The sequence below is a fragment of the Micropterus salmoides genome, unplaced genomic scaffold (assembly GCF_014851395.1).
Source record: "Micropterus salmoides isolate LMB-PRFRI ecotype aquatic unplaced genomic scaffold, ASM1485139v1 Ms_hic_scaffold_5, whole genome shotgun sequence".
Lineage (NCBI taxonomy): Eukaryota > Metazoa > Chordata > Actinopteri > Centrarchiformes > Centrarchidae > Micropterus > Micropterus salmoides.
Genome location: NW_024044237.1, coordinates 24,579,680 through 24,601,720, shown reverse-complemented (window position 1 = coordinate 24,601,720; position 22,041 = coordinate 24,579,680). Strand labels below are relative to the sequence as shown.

Here is a 22,041-nt window from a genome sequence, read left to right as displayed (position 1 = left end):
TCAGGAAATGATGAAGCAGTTAGAGCATACTCATGAGTTCTGTACAAAACCGTTTTATTCAGAACAGTAAAACAAGTAACGTTAGTGTTCTAACATCATCACTCTCTGGAAACTGTATGTCAGATTCAAATAATCAAATCAGTATTTACTAGAGCTGGACCCGAATATTCGTACGCTGGGTACACATTCAATTTTCAATTTTGGGATTCGAATATTGATTTTATTTTCCTGCACACCTGACCACGCTGACAGCGCTGACGAAGCTTCAATTATTCGCTGTTAATTACTGTTGAAGCTCAAAAAATGATATTTGGGCCTGTCCTAGTATTCACACTGTTCTAGGAATTTCTTTCTATGCATAGTTGTACTACAGTCTTGTCCTTAAAATAAGGCTTCATAAGGCTTACTAAAAGCTGATAGTAACACCTTTGCTCTTGTTTAAATTGCGTACGTACATTCAAACACAAAGCTTTGGGTGACTTTCACATTGGCCATCTAAAGAAATCATTGTAGCATGCTAATCTCATCCTGTGATGAATTACAGAGCTAATTGCACCTATTCATCACACACTACTGTAAGAGATAAGACAGCTGGGAAAACATTGGTTAGAATATTGTGTATATGTGCATGTGTCAGAGAGAGGGGTGGGCAGACTGAATGGAAGAAGCAGTGGCAATCAGCTTTCTCCCAGCTCTAGCTTCCAGACCAGACATGTTGCCGCCATGTGGTTTTCCTGTAAGCTGACAAAGAAGCTGAATAATGTATCTATCAGTCTGCCTGAGTGTGCATAGCACTGGGCAATGAGGAAGCTGGCAGCTTGTTATAGGCTCATTACAGGTGAAGATGACATGTGGAGGTGCAGCCGCCTTGGCATTGTCTCCCTGCCCTGCCCTCAATAGAAGGCACAGCACTCTGTCACTCCCCATGGCATAGAGAACGGAAGACAGAGCTGATAGAGGAGGAGGGAATGAGCCTCAGTGCTCCCCTAACCCCCCAAAATGAAATTGACAGGCTTGCTGAAGTAATTGCTCCCAGCACTATTTTCTTTGGCAGGAAATACTGTTATCGACAAATAGGGGATTCAATAAGCGGCAGGAGATGAGGCTCTAGGCTGTGGTCAAAAGGCTGTGTCTGTCCTCTACTGTTGAGGTTGCAGTGTCTCCTGATGCTCCTGATGATCTCTATGCCTTGCCCTTTCTCCCCCATACTCTTACTCTCTTTTTATATCCAACCCCTACTTTTTCTATCTCCCTCATACTACCTCTGCTTTGTTGACTTTTTACAACCTGCTACATGGCCCTGCACTACCCACACAACATCTCTCTCTCTCTCATCCCTACAGCTTCCCTTGCTCCCTTACTCTAGTGTCTCTTTTTGACCATTTTCTTCTCTTGACCATTTATGAGAGCCCAAAGGGGGAAACTCTATTTCCCAGTAGCCAGCAGGTAATGTCCCCTCCCTCTAATCCTTAAATTGTTTCCCTGCTGCCAGTGTGGTGGTGTAATGTTGATATTATCCCAAAGGATTCCATTGATTTGGGCTAGGGTCATGAAAAAGCAGTTTATGGTCAGTGTCTTTGGTTTCCAGAGGTCAGAGCATGCGGTGAAACCAGAGCTCTAGCTTTTCTGGACATAGTGGTATGCTTGCTGGGAACTACTGAGAGGTATGAAGATAAATAAAAAGTCGGCAATTTGTCTCCCTCTCACTGCCCTATGTATTACTGAGGAAGTAATGCTTTGAAAATGCAGTCGCTTTGTCAGCCATATCCAAAAATGGAATCACAGTGATGTAAGAAGCGTATTTACATTAGCAATTGTAAGTGTTTTTTCTCCTACATTATATTGTCTTGCTATGTTTGGGTCAACATTTATGTTATTTAGGCTGGATTTCATCAGTGGTGGTGGTTCATCAAGTTTTAGTTATATTGTTGGCATTTTATTATACATATACAAAAGAATCACATTCATTGCTTTCCTTTAGAAAACACTGGCTAATTCCATTATTTACACCTTAAGAAATAGCCAGATTCAATGGTACTAATGTATTGTGTCTGTTTAACCTAATATGACTAAAATCTGAAGCTTTAAAGAAGAAGTCAATATCTCCATTACATGAATATCCTTCATAATTTCAATAAAGTAATTCCAATTTCTTGTTTTATTTCTTGCAGCTAAAATTATTTTAATTCAAATACTACTAAACTAATACTAAAGTTGTATTTGCAGATAATTGGCTTAGGTATAGTATGTCAAGCCTAAACGGAATCTTAATATCAAGTACACTCTCTGTAACCTTATGCATGTCCTGCTAAAACGAAAGAATGGCATTGCAGTTCCAAAAAATATGATTTGAAAAATATTTTTTCTCTGAACTGGTGTAATAAAAAAGCACATTTTCATCTGTTGTTCCTGGCCAGATGTTAAAAAGGCACCCTAAATAGACCTAGCTAACTGCTTGGCCTATATAATTATTTCATCATGCCTATATTGGCGGATTATTATATCATGACATTAATTTAGAATGTTTTCATATATCTTTTTTAGACATCATCTTGAGTAACCCTTGGAGGCATACCTTGGTTGCACATACCCTATTTAAGAACCCTTTTTAGTGAGACAATGGAAGATTTTTGTGCTGTGCTAAATGCTAATTACTTGAACTGTACATATTCAAGTTAATAAAGTAGATTTCAGCTTCATAATAAGAGTCTAAAGAAAGAAATTGTGTTTTCTTGCAGATGCAGGGAAACACACACACAGTCACAGTTCATAGATTATTTGGGATAAAATTCCTGAGTACATTTTTCAAAAAGGAGTCAAACACAAATTACTAGATTACTAAATATCTAGATAGTAATGAGATGGATTCTTATCTCTCCCCATGGCCTAATCACTGCCTTAAGATAAAAGCTAAGCCTGTCACTTCTCCACATTCATCTGACTGTGCTTGAGAAAAAGATGAACGACATAAGTGTTTGTATAGATGAAGATGAGAAAGATGGAGAAGAGACTGAACCACAGAAAATGGATTTATAACGAAATCAAACTATAGTTTGGAGAACTAGATAATTATGTGAACGTATGCTCTCAGATTTAACTTGCTTTGAGATTTTATGTTTTGTGTGCTAGCAATAATAATAGCAGAACATATGAAAATGTATAAAGCCATGGCAGAGAATAAAAATAGAAAAAATATGGTTCGTCTACCCATAACAAAGGGAATGGCGAGATTAAATCTTACCAGTGGAATGGAATTAAGCGCTTGGTTTTTGGTGCAAAATGTCCTACTTATAAAGACAATAAAATAAAAAAGCTATATGTGCTTACATTTCTACTTTGAATAATTAATTATAATTTTGACTTGTTGTGAAAGAGGCACCACTTCTACTTGGTTTTAGCAGGAATCATCCCTGCAGGGTGATGAATGTGAATTAAGTTGTCCTTTATTAAATAAGTACTTCTTGTCATTATCAGCCAATCAGACTATGAGCTCACTTTACACCTAAAGCAGAATTATTGGTAGCTTGCTGTTGTTAGACTGCCTCTGCCTTTTCCAACAACAAATTCTGATTCTTTCATGTTTACTGTGCATTGCAGGAGAGCAGCAGGCCTCTCTTTTCTCCAGATAAATGAGCTAGCTTATTACTTCCCAAACTGCCTATTAGCACAGCTCACTTTGTGGGGAACCAGCAGTCCAGGGAAGATGAACACAGTGAAGATGATTTTGTCTAACAGTCTGGTTCAGGCATATGTGACGCTGTTTCTGCAGCATGGTTTCTCTATTTGTTTTGTATGGTACCTTGACTCAATCCCCACCTCAATTGTAGCTCATTTTGACAACAAAACCTGACAGTTTAACCCAGATTTATTCCTGGTGTAGAAAAATGTAGTGTAATTGATCAGTTTGCATGCAAAGCTTTTAAATTTGCATTCCTCAAAATGTATGTTGATTGGACTTCATGGAAAGGCTTACAATAGACTCAATTAGTCTAGTAACTTCATCAAGCTGCAGTGCAATGTAATGTACAATGTTTACCTCACTGTGTGCCGAGAGAGTGTGTGTGTCTAAATGTGTGTTTCCCTGCTGTGGTGTAAGTACGTGTATTGCTGCCAATAGGTAGTCTCATTGTGTAAGCATCAGTGTAGCAACATGTCCCCAGAGTCCTCTGTGGAGATTATACACAAGAATCCATTTACTTTAAGCAGAAGCTGCCGCAGATAGCATGTAGAGCCTGTGTTTGGCTCTCTGTGAGTATAGTCCATCGTTAGGGTATTGGCTGATTGAGAAAAAGAGTATCTAGACACTCACTCATCCCTTTTCTAAAACACAGATGTTTTTGCCAGTTTTTTTCACTTGCACCTTTGTAAGAATCCACATTTTAAGACAAGTCTCAACAACTACTTCTACTGAGAACTAGGGCTGTCCCCGACTAAGGATTTACATAGTCGAATCAGAATCGTCAAGTCCTGTCTATAGTTGACTGATAGTCGAATCATGTTTTTGTGCGAGGCGATTGGGGGGGGTTTACACACGGTAGCTCCGCTTTAATCTTGAAAAGCTGCTGCAGAGCTGCAGTCTCTGTTCATTCAACTTGCACTGTAAATTTCTAGTAAAACTGAGGCTTTTTGAAGACCGTTTTCTCTCTCTCACTTGCCTGTCATTCACCGGTCTTGTGTGAGTTTTGCGTGCATGCCGTATGCCGGATAAATTGTCCGAAAGTCCCGCGAGGTACGGACAACTCGGCACAACACCAGTGAAGCAGGGGGACAGTCTCTTCAGCAAGTGTTCCTCTTCTGCCACCACACACACACACACACACACACACACACACACACACACACACACAGGGTTACAATTTTGGATTTATTTACGCACTTTTGAAAACATTTATTGAAAGTTTTATTCTTTTTACATGTTTATTTACAGCATTAAACGTTGAAATGTATATTGTAATAGGCTGTATATTAACTTATTGGTAGAAAACCGGTAGTTCTATGTAAGATCAGACGTTGAGCACCCCCATATCGCCAAAATGGCATGATCCTTGTTTTGCTGCGAAGCTTCGACTGTGAGATTGACAGTCGAATCAGGCTCCGCCCATCGAAGCATTGGATCTTGGACTATTGGGAGTCAGCCCTACTGAGAACACAAGACACTTACTCGGCAATATAAAGCCCTCTTCATGGTATTGTTGAGTCTGTTCTTAATGGTCTGATTTAATATTCCTGTAATTGTTCATGAACCTCTCTACAGTATGCATTTACGATGCAAATCATACACGGATGTCCTTTAACTGTTGGTATTGTGTTATTGACAATCGTTTTTATCACATTGGGTGATCTAACGATTTTTCTGTCGATATTTTGATTTCAGGGTGGACTGAGGAACAGCAAGCATGAGTGCACACTTTCATCCCAAGAATATGTCCATGAGCTGCGTTCTGGCATCACAGAAGAAAAGCTGCTCAATTGCCTGGAGTCCCTCAGAGTGTCTCTCACTAGTAACCCTGTCAGGTTAGTATCTCGTGCTTTTTTCTCGCACTGCAAACTGTGCTTTGTATCTGGGAATTCTTTGAATGATATTCCCCAATACCACAGCTCAAAGCACTGATTTGAATAGCTCTTATCATTGGCATGATTATAGAAGGTCACAACTGTAAAAACAGAAAAATGGATATTATGAGGTGTCAGGATGCAAGCTGGCTGTTAAGTATTAAAAGTCCCAGAATGATTAGGATAAACATCACTATGATTGATAGGTTATCCACAAAGTTTCCCTCTCGACATTACTGTATGAAAGTATTCTTTTGAACAAACTACTAGCACACACAGAACACTTACGCACAGCTGATAATACTTTACTAGAATTTCACCAGTGATATTTGCTAGTTATGCTTAATGCACTTTTTTCAGTGTTGTGAATTTTACCAAGAAAATGCTGGGATCATTCTATCTAGCAAAAGGGGAGTGGAAAGGACCAGAGTGATAGTAATCTTGATAACCTGTGGCTTTTCAGATAATGTGTGCTAATTGTGTGTTTGAAGTGGATTCATGACTGATTTTACAAAACCGTTTGCTTTCTCTATGAAGGCAGTGTTATTAAAAATATTTTCTGTGGCCTTCGTTACACTTTCTAAAAAATATACTGAAACATGTCTTATGTGACATGACCCCAATAGACTGCACATGCACTTATATAATATGTATGAACGAAGCAGAAACACTTGCCAGTGGCTTGTACCAAATGCCATCCTGACTGCACTGAAGAATCACTTTTTGTGCTAGAGCACAGTGGATTTGACAGAAGCTCACACAAGTGATGAAGGGCAAGTACAAGCACAAGATGTATATAAGTTTTGCTCATGCTATCAAGCTAGGGCTGTGCGATGAGACAAAAAATGTATATCCTGATATAGGTCATTTCATACCCCAATAATGATATATATATATATCTCAATATAAAACATTTCTAGTAAATTCTATGAAATATGGCATTATTGCATTATAAAGCTGGGGTACCTTTAGCGATTCTGATACCATGATAGAGTGAACAATGACACAGCATGTAATGTAACTAATGTTAACTAGGTTGTGGATTAGCAAACTGATGCTACTTGCTGCTGCAAAGCTAACATGAGAAGACGAGACAGTTCGAGAGCAGCACAGCAGCTCCAGACTGTGATACTCACAACTCTCCTGCTGCTATAGCTAACATCACAAGAACAGTATGTCTCGGCGAACTATAAAGTAAGCTGTATGCCCGTGGCCAAGTCATTAAACGTTACCTGACTGACACACACATCATGGCTGGCACTGCTGGAATGTGTGGAAAAACAGACCGCGGTGAAGTTAGTTTCAAGTTGGATATTAGTTTTAACTTGGACATTCAATAGATCGAATTCCAATGGTGCGGTGCAAAACGGCGTTCCCTCACCAAAATATTACAGCAAAGTGTGGAATTTGCGACACAATGATATAAACAATAGAGCATAATTGTAAACAATACACGTTTTTCTAACGTCAAACGATCGATATTGTCATATCGCACAGCCCTATACCAAGCTATTTTTTCTGTTGAGCAGGATTTGCATATTAGATATATTTTAATGCAAGGTGTTGTCCATCTCAATGGGATCTAGAAACAAAATTAATTTTACATACAGTGAATCCTTTTGTCTATTCATTTACATTTCAAAGAGAGGAAATATGGCTTTAAAATTACTTTTCCAATAATTTCCTTCTAAGTGTTATCCACATTAATCAGAGCCAAAGGGATGTCAGCTGGAAACCATCTATATCTAATTAGATGTATGTAAAGGAACCTCATTGGACCTGTTCCATGTGGATTGATCAGCTAGGTTAGACCAGAAAGCAAAGTATAAACTTTAAACAAGCATAGCAAATGGTGGAGCTGACCAAACGAGCACAAGTTTATAGTCACTGGAAGTGAGTCTGTCATTCCAGACCACTCTGTCCATTAAGCTCTAATAGATAGGAAGTCTAGTTTTCCACATCAGAACCAGCCATTCCGAGACCTTAATAAGCACGTGGCTCTGTGACATGTGTGCAACCTTCCTCCAGTCTACCAAACAAAAAATGGCAGGTGCCTGCACTTCTCTTTAATGTTTTATAGCCTATATAGAACTGTATAATTTTCCATTTTTTTGGTTCTCTGCTTTGTCCTATTGAGCTTGATTGGCTCATGAGTCATTCATTACGAGGCCTCACTGATTTTGTAAGTCTTGTCTCTAGTTGTTACCCAAATTCTCTGCCTTCTCTCCTGTAAATGGGATCTTCAATTTTAATTTGGTCCCACTAGTGCAACAGAGCCCTTAGTGACAGCAGAGCCTCTAAATTATTTACCACCCCACTGTTGAGGAGGTGTTTCTTAATGTGAATCAATGAGTCGTGCATATTAAATGGTCATCGGATAAGTGGAATACTTTTTTTATGTTCACCCTGGATACAGAGAAAAGACCTGCCAGCATGGCCCCAGAGGAGCTTTTATTTAATCTGTGTGCTACTACAAGTATTAACACTGCATCCCTGTATTAACCAATTTTAGAAAAAAAAAATTGTGCTCTTGCAAACTGCTCAACTATAGCTATTCATATATGGAAATGGATACAGTGGACATTTTAATTCATAGCAGCACTCTTCTTCCATATCAAACTAAGTAGAGGAAGTGATCAACCAAGGGTATCCCTGTGACAGGTTTGATTCATGACAATAATACAAAGATATTCAGTTGGCTCACTAGGTAGCATTAGCTACTGATGCATACCCAAAGGAACCATAAATAGATTTATAATGTGCTGAGCTTAAAATGCACATTTTATATAAAGTATGTTATATAGTATAATGAATAGCTAAGTAATTATCCCTTGAGTGATTGCAGAGCTGTGAAGTCTCCAGCAAAGCTGTGGGGAGTCAAGTCAGCCTTTCCACTCAGAAAGGCCAACTGTTGTCGAGGGGATGTAAGTGAGGCCAGGCTTGCCCTGTGGGTGCTTTCAAATGGCTGAACCTTTGACCAGCATGTAAGGGTCCTGTACTTTACAGAGGAGTCACCTCCCACGGATGGCCTGGCCCATCGAGGGAGAAAGACCCCTTTGGTTGTGTGTGCTGAGAAGGTCTATGCAAGCGTTTACTAACAACGGTCCCATGCTTGACTTCACGCCTCTTATTCTTTCTCTTTTGGGGAAAAGAACCGATTTGATATTGATAAGGTTACTCCTAATTAATATGAATGCACTTAATTGTCATGGATCACAACACACTGGAAATCCACATTTGGTTTGCTACTCCTGTGACTCCACTATGTTAATGTAACCTTTGTACGGTGTTTTATCATATACTGAAAATAACCATTATGTAAATGGCAGAGTAGTGCATTCATGCTTGTTTTAATTTACACCGTAGTATAATGATGAGCTTACCTACTTAAAATATAGATTTGTGTGGGACTTTATTGCAAATATTACTTGAAGAAATTTGCTAATTTCTTGGTGAAAGCTGACAGGTAAAATGCCTCTATACATATAGAGATATACTGATAATTTGTGCATAATATGCCGTTTATTTTACTTTGCACAAAATCCCATTACAACTGTCGAGAGCTGATTACTTTCTAGTTATCTAAAATTGTCTTGCTTGTGTTTGATTTGGTGAAATAAAGAACAAAATTTAATTTTAGGGTCAATATTTATGAAGCATTTTAGTGTTGGATGGATCAGTTCTAAATAGCACAAAATTCTCAGAGGAATGCATATCTGGTCCTAAAGTCTATTTGGCTTGGAAGTCAAATAATCATTTCTAATAATGTATACTCATTTGGCTTCTCATGCAGGTGATATCTAAGGTAATACAAACAACTTCTCAGTATTCATGTTTATATTACATAATATTGAGAGATATATTGTTTTTTTGCACCCTTACAAAATTAGTTAAGATATCACCAATAATTTACCTGGGGCAAACCCACAGACTGTATAAGAAGGGTACACCGCATAAATCGGCAGACAAAGAATGAATAATTTAAAGAGATGGAGAATATTTGGTAGATAAAAACAGATCCATGCATTGTTACTAACATTTTTGCTAAGCAGGCAAAGTTTAAATATTTTGAACTTATCTTTGTGCAAAAATTGGCTTTGTCATAAGTTTAATATACTGTCAATTTTTACAGTAGATTAATGACTAGATGACTAGTTAAAGCACTGCTTAGTCATAAGTTGGTGATGTACAAAAAGTATTTTTACGTTTACGTGGTTAATAATCTTGAGCTATCTTAACTATTACAGTATATCCATTGCAGTCAAACCTCTTTGTCTATAGAAACCTGTGTATGTATCATGTTTCTATGAATCAACAAATGTTAGTGTCATTTGGCATCTAATAGCTAAATATAGCCCTGATCCCTAATACATGGTAAGCAATTTTTATATTATTTTATACTATTTATATCAAAAAACTAAATTTCTGTGTTTAAATACTGGAAACATTTTTAAACTTGATTCTATACACTGAAATGAAAGTCTCATCATCAAAGTGTTGTTGTTCTTCACAGTGAATGCTTACCATTGCTTTTTGTTTTTCCTCTGATGTTTGGGCAGCCTGCTAATTTGCTCCCAGAGGCCTGTGTTTGTCTAATAGTTTAATTGGCTGGGCTGTGCACCTGTTTGGCAGCGCAGGTGGCCACAGGGCCATTGTGCTGAGGGCCTTATCTCCCAGGCAGTTCCACACAGGTGTGTGGCATGCAGCCTTAGCGGATCCACCCACAGATGGCATTGCCTGGAGCATCCGCTGCTTACTCTGTTTCCACTCTGTCCTCTTCTGCTGCCATGTTTTCCACTTCTCTTTCTGTCAGATTTTCTCCAGCCAATTATTTATCCTCTTTTTCTTTCTCCCCCGTTTAATTTTGTCATTTCTTAATTTAGAAGTGTCAGATTGACTAGCCACTTTTCATTAATTTCTTAATCCACTGACATGAAATGAGATGCCAACTTACAGAAAATTACAATCCTCTTATTTTTTCATTTTTTAGGGGAGAAATCATGCATTTTCCCTGCCTTTTCACTTTAATTTCACCATTTCTTTACTCTCTGCCACGTACATGCGAAAACTGTGATAAGATCCATGTAAAAGTTTATCAAGGAATTTAATATCTCAATAGGCAAATATGTGTTTGGTTTCTTTTCAGTCACTAAAGCAAAACCTCTCTCTGTGTATCAGTTTAAATATTGTCTTTGCATGACTATACACCCTACATTTACACTTTATTTGATCATTTCAGTCTGAAGCAGCCCTGAAGCAGTAGTGTTAAAGCTCTGATCTAACTCAGCCGCTGCTCCATCAATAGAGAGTGGTTTTGGGCTGCAGAGCACACATCCATGACCCCAGATTTTGAGTTCCCTATGTTTAGCCCTTAGATTTACACTATGACTCTGTCAAATCCCGACAGTGACTTCCATATTAGATCTGCTAGCTCTCAGATCCCTAAGACATATTTTAACAAAATTGAACTGGGCTCCTAACTTTTCATTATGTCACATCCTCATGGTACAAGTCAGACATTTGCTCGGGGGGCATTTTCTTGTGGGGTCTTTTTGTGGAGGCTGGAGACATTTGCTGACACCAGAGTTCCTCCCTGTGTCTGGATACTCAAGGTGTGGGCTGTTGTGATGATCTTGCTGCTCTGCCACACATGGCGTCTCAGAGTCTGAATCAGTCTCACAAGCTTTTCTCAGTTGAATGCTTGAAGCTGAGCACTGAGAGTTGCATGGAACACTAGTAATGTGCTTTTTACAAGCTTTGAAGTTACTATGCCTGCTAACATAAAGCTGCTCGTCCTATTGACTGACTGTCCCAATGCCCAGCTTGATAAAGCATTGAACAACATACTGAAAACCACTGCCAAGTGCAGTGGTGGTACTCTCCATATAATGATTGAGCAAAGACCATCAAATAACTCAAATTCCCTCATTCCCTCCTCTCATAATCTAGGTGTATTATTTGATTGTCAAAGGAGACTGCAGTCATAGTTTTTGATTTTAATAGTGAAATGCCTACTGGAAGGTGAAAAGGTATTACTGTACTTGATTGTCATTACATCTTATGTGTATGGCACTTACTTATACAATTAAAACCAAGATAATTAAAAGGTGTCAAAAAAAGCAACCCCCTTGATGCAGCCAATCGACGCCAGCACAAATGAGCATATCCATCTGTCCATCTGCTATTGCGACCGTTGGAACAAATATGAGCATCTGAACCTCTCACAGACTGGATATACCCCCTTGACAGCTTAGGCCAGAAATCTTGTCTGGCAAGGGCACAAAGTGTGAACACTGGCTCTCAGTACAACTACAATGAGTTAACACTGCATTGATGAATGGTACTTTGTATGAGGATTTAGGTACAGTAGACATCAATGGGCCAGCTCTGTCTGACATAGATTATTCACAGAGATGAATAACTGTTTCAACTCTGTCGTTTTTGATGTGGAAATAGCTCCCTATCTCTGTGAATCTTCCATAATTGATCATCTGTATTCAGTTTGTTATCCTGGTTAGTGCTTTTGTAAGCTCAATCAGACTCCATGTCAGTTTGAAATTTTTAAATATAGCATTAAAAATCCTGATCTCCTTAGTTGGATTTAGGGGGACAGGCTACCTCAGGACACATCTCATGCCTTTGAAATTTCTGGATCAAGCACTATCTTCCCATACCCTCCCTTTTTAGAGTAATGGAAAAATAGCAATTTGATTTCCTACCATGACGATCAAGATTTAACATCCTCCAAGAAAAGATGAGGAAGGAAGGAGTAGAGACACAAGATATCTGAAAACCTAACTTGTCAGTGCCGTAAAATATGTTGTGTCTGTTGCCACAGCAAAGCAGTAAAGTGGGGGGCGGAAGTTTTCCAGTGGGGTAATTTTCTTTGCATTATGCCGTGGGACTCTACTCTCTAGATTCCCAGTGTTATTACAAACCACTCTCGCCCTCCAGGCCTCAGACAAGTTTGCTCTGTCACTTGTCAAGGAGAAACAAGACAAGAAAGATTTGGAAATTACATAATCACTTAGCAAATGCATGTAGAGAGAGGGTTCTCTGGACTGACTCCCTCATTAGTGGAGCCACACATATTTTTGTCTTTTACTTTTCAGGATGGTGCAATCATTCTTATTTTATAGCATTCAAAGACTTTTATTTGACTGTTAAATTTGGTACGAATCTTATGACACTGTCTTCAGCAGACGTGACGAGCAGTCAGAAATGAGCAAGTTAACTAGTTTTTACCCTTGCGGCTGACTTCAGAGTTGTCGTTCGCCCCTCTTCCTCAGAGGCAGTGAAAACGATTTTGGAGACATAAATGTCCTCAGTGTCTGGGTATATTTTAAGAGTGATGCCTATTTCATTTTATGGCACCATCTGTTAACCTCCAAGATACCCATATCTGTTACGGCCCCAAAGTGATACATACATAATTCAGAAATATCGGTTTCTAAATTTGGCCATGGTTTATATTTTGAAGGATATGATGCCTTTGGACACAATACAATATGTAATATAGTGAATGTTTGAGTTTTAATATGTATTTTAACTGTACAGTTTAACAAAATCATTAGTATACATATTACCATAACCTCAAAAATAAAAGTAAACTTCTAGAAATATTTTTATGTTTTCTGGTATGTGGGACATAACCCAGAAACCTGAGCCCATATTTATCAAACATCTGAGCAGGGAATGTGTCCAATCTGCTCCAAATTCTCAGAGTGATGCATATTTGTTCCCACTTTTATGCTTAGGAATAAAAGCAGTTATCAACTTTCATAACATATGAAAGTCATCTTGTCTGCTCCAGGATTTAGGAGAGCTGTCCTAATGTTTTAGCAGTTCCCAGCAAATATCAAACAATAGCACAAACATGCACACACATTCTGGGAGGTGTACACTGACTCTTTGCAAATGGTGTTATACATCTGCTGTATAAGGTGACAGCAACAGAAGCTTGAACAAAATGGCAACTTTATGGCTTTGAAAATAGAATCTGTTCTTTCAAAGAAGTGCTTGCCACTGCACTTCCCTTTCCTCCTTGAAAGATGAAACTAATTTCTGTAGAAGCCTGAGGAATGTGTAGATACATCACAATCAAAGCTGAAGATCCTTTCTCTGATCTGCCACAACACATACAGATTCACAGTGTACAGAACAATTACATTAATAGGTCTAATCAACCTGCAATCTGCCAACAGCACTACTACTGGTTTCTATCTACCTAGCAGTGAGGATTGTTTTGTAGGAATCATTGGTGTTCAGGGGATAATAAGAAATTGTGTTGAGTGTTTTGCACTCTGTGGGGGGTCATTTCAAAGTGACTGGGGAGCATGTTGTGCTGTCAGCTGACTGCACTTACTAGTTGATTTAATTCTGATAGAGACCTACACACCACAATCTCTCACACTCCTTTGTTTTCCATACACATACACAGATGCACACAAGCAGCATTATTTCCATCAGGAAACGTGGAACATAATTTATTTCTTAGTCCTAAGCTTCAGTCACTGTTAGAGCTACTTTTTGGAATCAAGCTAAGACTCAATACCATTACAAGTGCAAAGTACTCCTTTTGAGTACTGTACTGCTCCTGCTCCCATGCTTCCTTGGTTATGCAGGCAATCACATTCTTGGAGTGCTGACAAACAGGAATATTGTCCTCAGACTGTGTTACTAGCTCTAGTACCAATATCAAATATCCAGCTCCTGTTGTTTGTAAACATTTTCTTTGCAGCAGCTCAGTTAAGTTTATATATATATATGTATAATTTTTTTGGGGGTCACTCCGATCACCACTGGCACCACTGTTGCTCTTACTTTCCACATATTTTCTAGCTCCTCTTTCAGCCCTTGGTATTTCTCAAGCTTCTCGTGTTCCTTCTTCTTGATGTTGCTTGGGATTGCCACATCTATCACTGCAGCCTTCTTCTGCTGTTTTCGATCAACACGATGTCTGGTTGGTTAGCCATCACCAGTTTTTCAGTCTGGATCTTGAAGTCCCACAGGATCTTAGCTCGGTCATTCTCAACTACCTTAGGAGGTGTCTTCCATTTTGACCTTGGGACTTTCAGCCCATACTTATGGCAGATGTTCCTGTACACTATGCCAGCTACCTGGTTATGGTGTTCCATGTACACTGTTCCTGCCTGCATCTTACACCCTGCTGTTATGTGCTGTACTGTCTCAGGGGCATCCTTGCACAGTCTGCGCCTGGGGTCCTGCCTGGTGTGGTAGACCTATTGATCTTATACTGAGTGCCTGTTCTTGTGCCGCCATAGAGCAGAAAATATGTATATATATATATAGACAGGGTTGTTTCCAGGGTCTTGAAACATTGGGGGCTTAGCCCAGCACAGAAGTCTTTCATGTTTTAACCCCCCACCTAGGGCTTTAAACACTTAATTTTCTGCATTCTGGTGAATTTCTTTGCACCAATTTATTGAGGAAATGTCTCAGGTGACAATTCAAAATAAGAAGAATATAGTGTAATATAATGCTGTAAGGCTGTCAGGCATTCTGTATTGCTGTCAGATATGTTTCTCCTGTAGATCAACTTTTCTCATTTAATTTAATCCCAGCTGAGTCTACATACATGCAGGCATACCTGAAGTAGCCTAAACTCTTTTTAAATGTGCATATGGAACCTTTTCACCTCAGTGATAAATTAGCTTAATTAATGTGAATTCAATTAAGAATTATTTATTGACAAAATATTGAATAGGGGGGTCGGGGGGTCCTCCCCCTGTTGATTTTGAGCATTAAACAAGGAGTGGGTGTTGTAAGAAATGTGATTGGGCCAGTCCAATGTCAGTATAGGCTGATGCTTTATGGGCCAATCGTTGGCCCATTTTTTACAGTTAGGCCAATATAAATACATAATTTGACTTGTAGCCTACTTAATGAGAGGAGCGCACTGCTCTTCATCAGAGGAAGAAAACTGAAACTTATATTATTAACATGGAAAATATTTTTGTTGCTGTTGTTGAGTTACATTCGGGCTATGGTCAAAACATGACCTGGCGTTGCCGATGTGTGTGTGTATGTATGTATGTATGTATGTATATATATATATATATATAAAACCATCAGTTGAAGAGACTACAAGACACATTAGATGTATTAGTTACAAGTGGTTTTGCATTGTCCCTGTAACATGTTCCCTGCTGTGATCCACTATATTTAAGGACTATGCCAGCCAGCAGGAGAGACCTGAGATATTGTCAGGGCAGCTAAGTGGAGTGACATAGTGGCTGTCGCTTGGATGGAGTGAGTGTATGTTACCTGGAGTTAAATGTGAAGGATATCAGCGGCCCGTTATTCTCTTTCAAGCAACTCACAGGTCAATGGTTTTGGCAGTATGTATGTGTAAATGCTGGAAGCACAGGGTGTCTGTTATACTCTGTGCATTTTAGGAGTTTCTTGGCAACATTATTATACCTTGGTTGTACCATGTCCATTGACCCACTGATCTCTTAAATATTTAACTCACTTTTCTGTGAGGTGAGGGTTTCTATGAATAAGGGTCAACAAAACAACAAAGGAAACAGTGTGTGGTAGATTTTAAGGATTCTGTAAAGGATTTTGTAAGAAAAATCTGTTTTTGTAATTTGATACTCACTGGTTGTAACCTACCTGTGTGTGTCTGCCAATCTAAATTTGCTTCATGAAGTTTCATAGCTAGGATGTAGGACACATTCATTAGTCTTACCAGACTATTTTTCTTTAAATAGCAATGTTTAGCAGTGTGAAGGATAACTATGTCTGTTATCTGACAGTCTGTTTGTCCAGCACCAACAGGTCCAAAACTTCAGTTCACCAATGTTCTATGTTACTGCATGCTGTACGCATGCATGCATATTATGCTAATGGTAGCATAAAGCTGAGATCATAACTGAGCCTAATTATTACAACACTACAGTCTATTGGTGCACTAGTGGGAAAGATCAAAGAATGGCAAAATTAGTTATTTGTTTTTAGTCCATTCAAACATTTTCTTTTCTAGTGTTTAAAGAGAATTATAGCCTCGTGGGACCTCTTGCATGGCTAAAAACCTAGACTTATTTATTTTTATTTTACACTACACTTGAATGTAGGCCAAGAAAATACCTTTTTTTGGTTAATAAATGTAAGACTTTTCTTAATTTGAAGCTAGTATTGGATAGTCAGTTATATTATCTATCTTTGTACCATTCAACTCTAGTAACACCCTATCATCGTTATTTTTTGTCCAAGTTAGGTAATCTTAGGGATCGAAAGCATATATTTACATTCATTTTATGACTTGAGACAGGTAAAACAGTACTTCAAAATCCTTCAACAATGTTAGAAAGTCAAATGTCACCAAGATGTACAGCTCAAAGCTACATTAACAGCAAACAAGAGAATGGGTTATTATTATATGAGATCAGTGTGATTGCACTGATAACAGTCACCTTTCCTCAAACAGAAAATGTACCCTCTGTGACCACACATCCTTTGTGATTCATTCAGTGCTCCTGTGATTTATTTTTAGTAGACAGCTTTTTAATTTTAATCAAATAAATCAAAACAACAAAGGACACATTAGAAAAAGGAAAAACAAAAGTGGTTGCTCTTAATATCTATTTTTGAAATGTATTATTTTTTGAACAGATTAGTAGAGTACAGTTAATATTTAATATCTAATATCTGTCAGCTGATATGCCCTGTGCATTATAGTTATTTCAGCAGGCTATTAAATTGATCTGAGTATAATGTAACTCCATGTTTGGCATGGTAAATCACTAAGCAGACACTGGTGGTGCTTGGTTTCAAGCTATAATGTTCAGAGCTATTTGTTGTAAGGAGCTTTGGTCGTCTGTTGGAATACTGTAGCACTGAATAGGTCAGTAGTCCTACGGAGGGACAGTTGTACGGCTATACCTGTAATACAATACAAATCTATTGCACTTTTACAGAAGCTTTCAATAACAAAGCTCCCCACCTAGCCATGATAAAATATTAGAACTGGTCTATAGACTGAAATCAATGTGCATACAAGCCATCTAAACACAAGACCAGCGATCAGTCAAACGGATAGGGTGAGAGAGTGTCTTCCTCTCACTGTTTCTGTCACTGCTGAGTCACTTACTGTGGCTGGTGATGCGCAGTAATCTTTTCATCATGTACATACATTTCCCTTGCCAAATATTTGTAGAATACTGCGCATGCATGCACGCACACACACACACACACACACACACACACACACTCTACACTTTGTTTTCCACTCTCTTTGCTATGATATTCTGTCCTCACTTTTAGCAATATATAGTACTGTCTAAACTGCAAATGCTATTCCCTTGAGCAAGACCACTGAATACAGCCTGGAGTGGCACTAGGAGTACCACTCTATCCACACTGGTTAAATGTATGCATACTGTATGTGTGTGGCAGTGTGTGGAAGTAAAAAGAAACACGTAATGAGACTACATGTGTAGCGACTGGAGTGCTAGCGTGGCTTATCTTGTTCATGCCCCTTTTCTCTGTTTCAGTGAAGGTCCTTGAAGTACAGTTTGAAGTGAGCTATGTCGAGAAGCATTGAGTGAGGAGTTGATTGATTGAATGTCATATTATGTATTTAAAGCAGTAGCAAGCTCTCACCACATACTTGAAATAGAAATAGATAGATGCAGTGCACACATGCCAAAATACATGCATATTTCTTTCATGGAGGCTCAGTGCTTGGTGTTGTCACCTCACAGCAAGATGGGTTTGGGTTTGAACTACATAGCTACATTTGTTATGTTATGGCAGCACATGTCACAAAGTCAGTAGTAGTAGTATTGTGGTCTTTTGGAAAACAAATGTCTTTTGACAGGAATACAGGTCATCTCACTACAAGACATTCTTACTTTAAGTTAATAGTCCACAATATAATGGACTTTCAATGATGCTTAGATGTTCTTTAGTGAACATCTTGTAAACATCTTTGTTTATATCTAAGTACTTGTTTTTGTGCCAAACCGTGACATTTTCAATGCATACATTTTACACCAGTTAGCATAACTACAATATAATTGCATGCAGCCATCAGAAATAACAAAATATAAGATAAGAAATTGCTTCCCTAAGACCGACTATGAATTTTTCATTTTGCCCGCGGAATATACATGATTGCAGAAAGTAACACAATTTGGTGGCACTTAACTAGAGGATTATAGCCATCAATATTAGATGAACAAGTTCTCCCCCAAGTTAATGAAATCCCTGCATGCCCACATTAGAAGAACAGACTGATAAGGAATGGATCCGATCTCTTGTTTCTTCAATGTTGAATTGCGACATTGGCACTTCATGTTTGACCAAACATGAGCGTCAGCCGCTTCAACAATATACATTTTGCTGTTCAACTTCCTAAGCAATACAGGTTCTTATACTAGGATTCTCATTTTATTGACGCTAATCATATGTTGGAATGAATAATGTTTTTATGAGAGAGAGGTAGAAACAGACTAGTACATTTTGAGATTATTATTACTACAAATAGGAGTCATAGTAGTACTGTTGTTAGTATTAGTATTGCTATTTGTGTTAGTAGTTGCAATATTATGTTGTCCACTGAGGCAGTTTTCTCTGATGAACAGAGCCAAGGGATTTCAGAGCCTCAGGACAAGGACTGTAGAAGTACCATCTCTCATTTTCTTTGTGGTAACTTTGGGACATTTAGAAGGCAAGCTGCAGAGGACCTAAGGGTGTACGTGAGGGGACAGAAAATGATCGACAGTCTGGTGTGTAGGGAGGAGTCAAAACATTTAGTGCCTTAAAAACCTTGAGGAGGACTGCATTATGTTGCAACCTGCAGCAAGACATCCATTTTTGATGAAACATTTTCTGCACAGACAATCCCAGTCCTTTGTTTTATGTCTATTCTGTTTCAGTCAAACAACAATAGAGAGAAGGTAAACATGGAGCAGACAGCTGACATTTTCCTCAAACATCTGTTGCAAAATGTCCAATTTACATTCTGTTATAATTAGTGCTTTAGAACTTCCCCATTGAAGGTATTTATTAAGAAAGGTTTCAGCCTTATTTTGTGAATTTGTTTTTTTAACAAGTGTGTATATATTTGGTCTAGATAAATCTTTTTAGTTTTTAGCTGTCACTTCCTATAACCATGACAGCATGTCTGTGTTTTTGTTTATGTGTGTGTGTGTGTGTGTGTATGTGTGAGAAATACCATGAAAGCTAATTTGCAAACATACCAGATGTTCAGTTTTTCTTGTTTTTCTGCCAGAGCCTCCCTTTTGCCCTGTTTGGGTCATCATGACAGTTGTCATGAATACATTCCTAACTCTGTATTTCTTCATTCTTTTAAAGACTTTTTACACCAAAAATAGAGAACAAAGAAAAAAACAACCAAGCAGCAAAACCAAGAATGGTGAAAATACTATTTGAATTGATATACATAGGAATAACTAATAATTACAAATCTGATTAATAACTAATCTGGGAGGCCTCTATTATAAATCACCAGAATCCTCTGGATTGATTAGTACATTCATTGATAGGAAGACGTGTAAAAAATGCTCAACATTTTTGTGACATTGCATTTTATGTAAAAAACATCACTTTAGTTAATAAAATGTTGAGAATTTTAATTAAAGCATAAATACAAACTCTTGAAGGTAGAGAGAAACATGTAGTGCAAGCAGTACAAAATAGTCCACATAGATAATTTTGTGGAACCTCCACTTGTCCTTCCTGCAGAGGACAAAGCTTTGTTTTTCGTCAGTACTATTCTCACACACCTTTTTGAGGTCACACAGCATTCCCAGAATCTCATTCTGGTGTTGTGCTGTATAATAAACAGAATTTCTCTTCACAAATATTGGTTCCATTTCCTGCTCTCTAAAGACATTACCATCATTACCAAGGAGCATAAACAAAGACTGTGGATTTACTGAATTGTGCTCCTTCAGCCATGTCTCCTCCTTTCCCTCTTTGTTGTCCCTGTCTCTCATTTACTCCTACCACCTCTGTAGCACAAATACATATAACTGCATTGTTATGCTGGAGTAAACTGAGCCAGTTTGTTATTTCTTCTTTTATGGCCTTAAATATGTGCAAAGCACATGCTGGAAGAAAACATTCAATCTGGAAGGCTCATTGTAAACTGACATTTATGAATTTACTACATTATGATGTTTTGTTTTTATTAAGAAAACAGATCATCATTATACACTACACTAAATATGAATAACTTAGAAATTGTTTTGCTAATGAAATTTGAGTAATGGTATGTGGGGTGTTGTAGTGTGTGCTAATTTCGTCACAGATCAAAGAAATACCTCACCTAAACTGTGCTAGTTGCCTCAGGCAAATGCATCTCGTCCCTAATTGAAGGTCTCTTCCGACTCACTGAGTCAATACAAATGACTTTAATACTCAAACCATTATTATTTCAAATCATTGTCAAAAAGGCGTGATACATCATTGACTTATGCCCCGGTAATGTTAGAAAATTGCTCCATGCATTTTGTGTTACTGACAGTTAGGGGCCTGAAAACAAGTAATGCTAATGACATAATCTGGCTGCGACCACCCTTGTCCCTCCCACCCTCTCCCTTCCTCTCTCTTCCTCTAGCTTAGACAAACGGGCTCATCTGTACTAGATCATTTGCCGTCTCCTGATACGCTGTGGTTTATAGCCAATTATCTCTCACTATCCATTATCGATTACAGTGTTATCTTCCTTGAATTGCTTAATCTTTTGGCACAGGAACATAGCAGCTCACAGGGGGGCCTGGATACAAACTGCTTAGCGATGGGAACACTAGTTAAGATGGATGGGTGTTCATTTACTTGTAGATGGGTACGGCTTAAATTCACACTCATTCCGACTGTATTCAGAATCAGTGAGGGCCGGGTGTTTTTTAGATTTGCAGCTCTCTCTGTTAGGAATTAAAAACTGCATCAGTCAGTTTATCTAAGGGTGTGTTAACCTTTGATAGTAGTCTGAATGACTGATTTCCTCTGAGGTTAATACAATATTGTTTGTGTTGGCTTTCTTCAGTGAATTAACTTGGCTTACAATAAACCAGCAGGGCAATAACAGTGCTGACTGAATATTGGGTTACTGATTTTTTTGTGTGTCTGTGTCTTCTTTCTAGTTGGGTTAATAACTTCGGTCATGAGGGTCTCGGCCTTCTTCTGGATGCTTTGGAGAAGCTGCTGGACAAGAAACAGTAAGTGATCGCCTATGACTTCCCATCTCTGTGTAATTTTTATGATACCAGGTTCTATTCTTGCAATCACAATATCTTTTCCGATATTTTTTTCAGGCAAGAGAATATTGATAAACGCAACCAGCATAAACTTATCCAATGCTTGAAGGCTTTCATGAACAATAAGGTTTGTATGAGTCAATGAAGAAAAGACCATCCACTCAACTGATTCATTAGATAATGAACTCAGTATAACTGCATGATAAAATGATATTGCTTGGATGCAATGATAAAATAA

At 38.3% G+C, this 22,041-nt stretch overlaps 1 protein-coding gene across 1 annotated transcript in view; it reads left to right on the top strand.

Moving 5' to 3' along the window:
- The window catches only part of diaph2 (diaphanous-related formin 2), a 434,333-nt gene that overhangs the window by 101,647 nt on the left and 310,645 nt on the right, over positions 1–22,041 (top strand). The window contains exons 6-8 of the mRNA XM_038699417.1: positions 5,375–5,514; positions 21,690–21,764; positions 21,861–21,930. Of these exons, the coding sequence (XP_038555345.1) occupies positions 5,375–5,514; positions 21,690–21,764; positions 21,861–21,930 (285 nt within the window). The remainder of the gene's footprint in view (positions 1–5,374; positions 5,515–21,689; positions 21,765–21,860; positions 21,931–22,041) is intronic.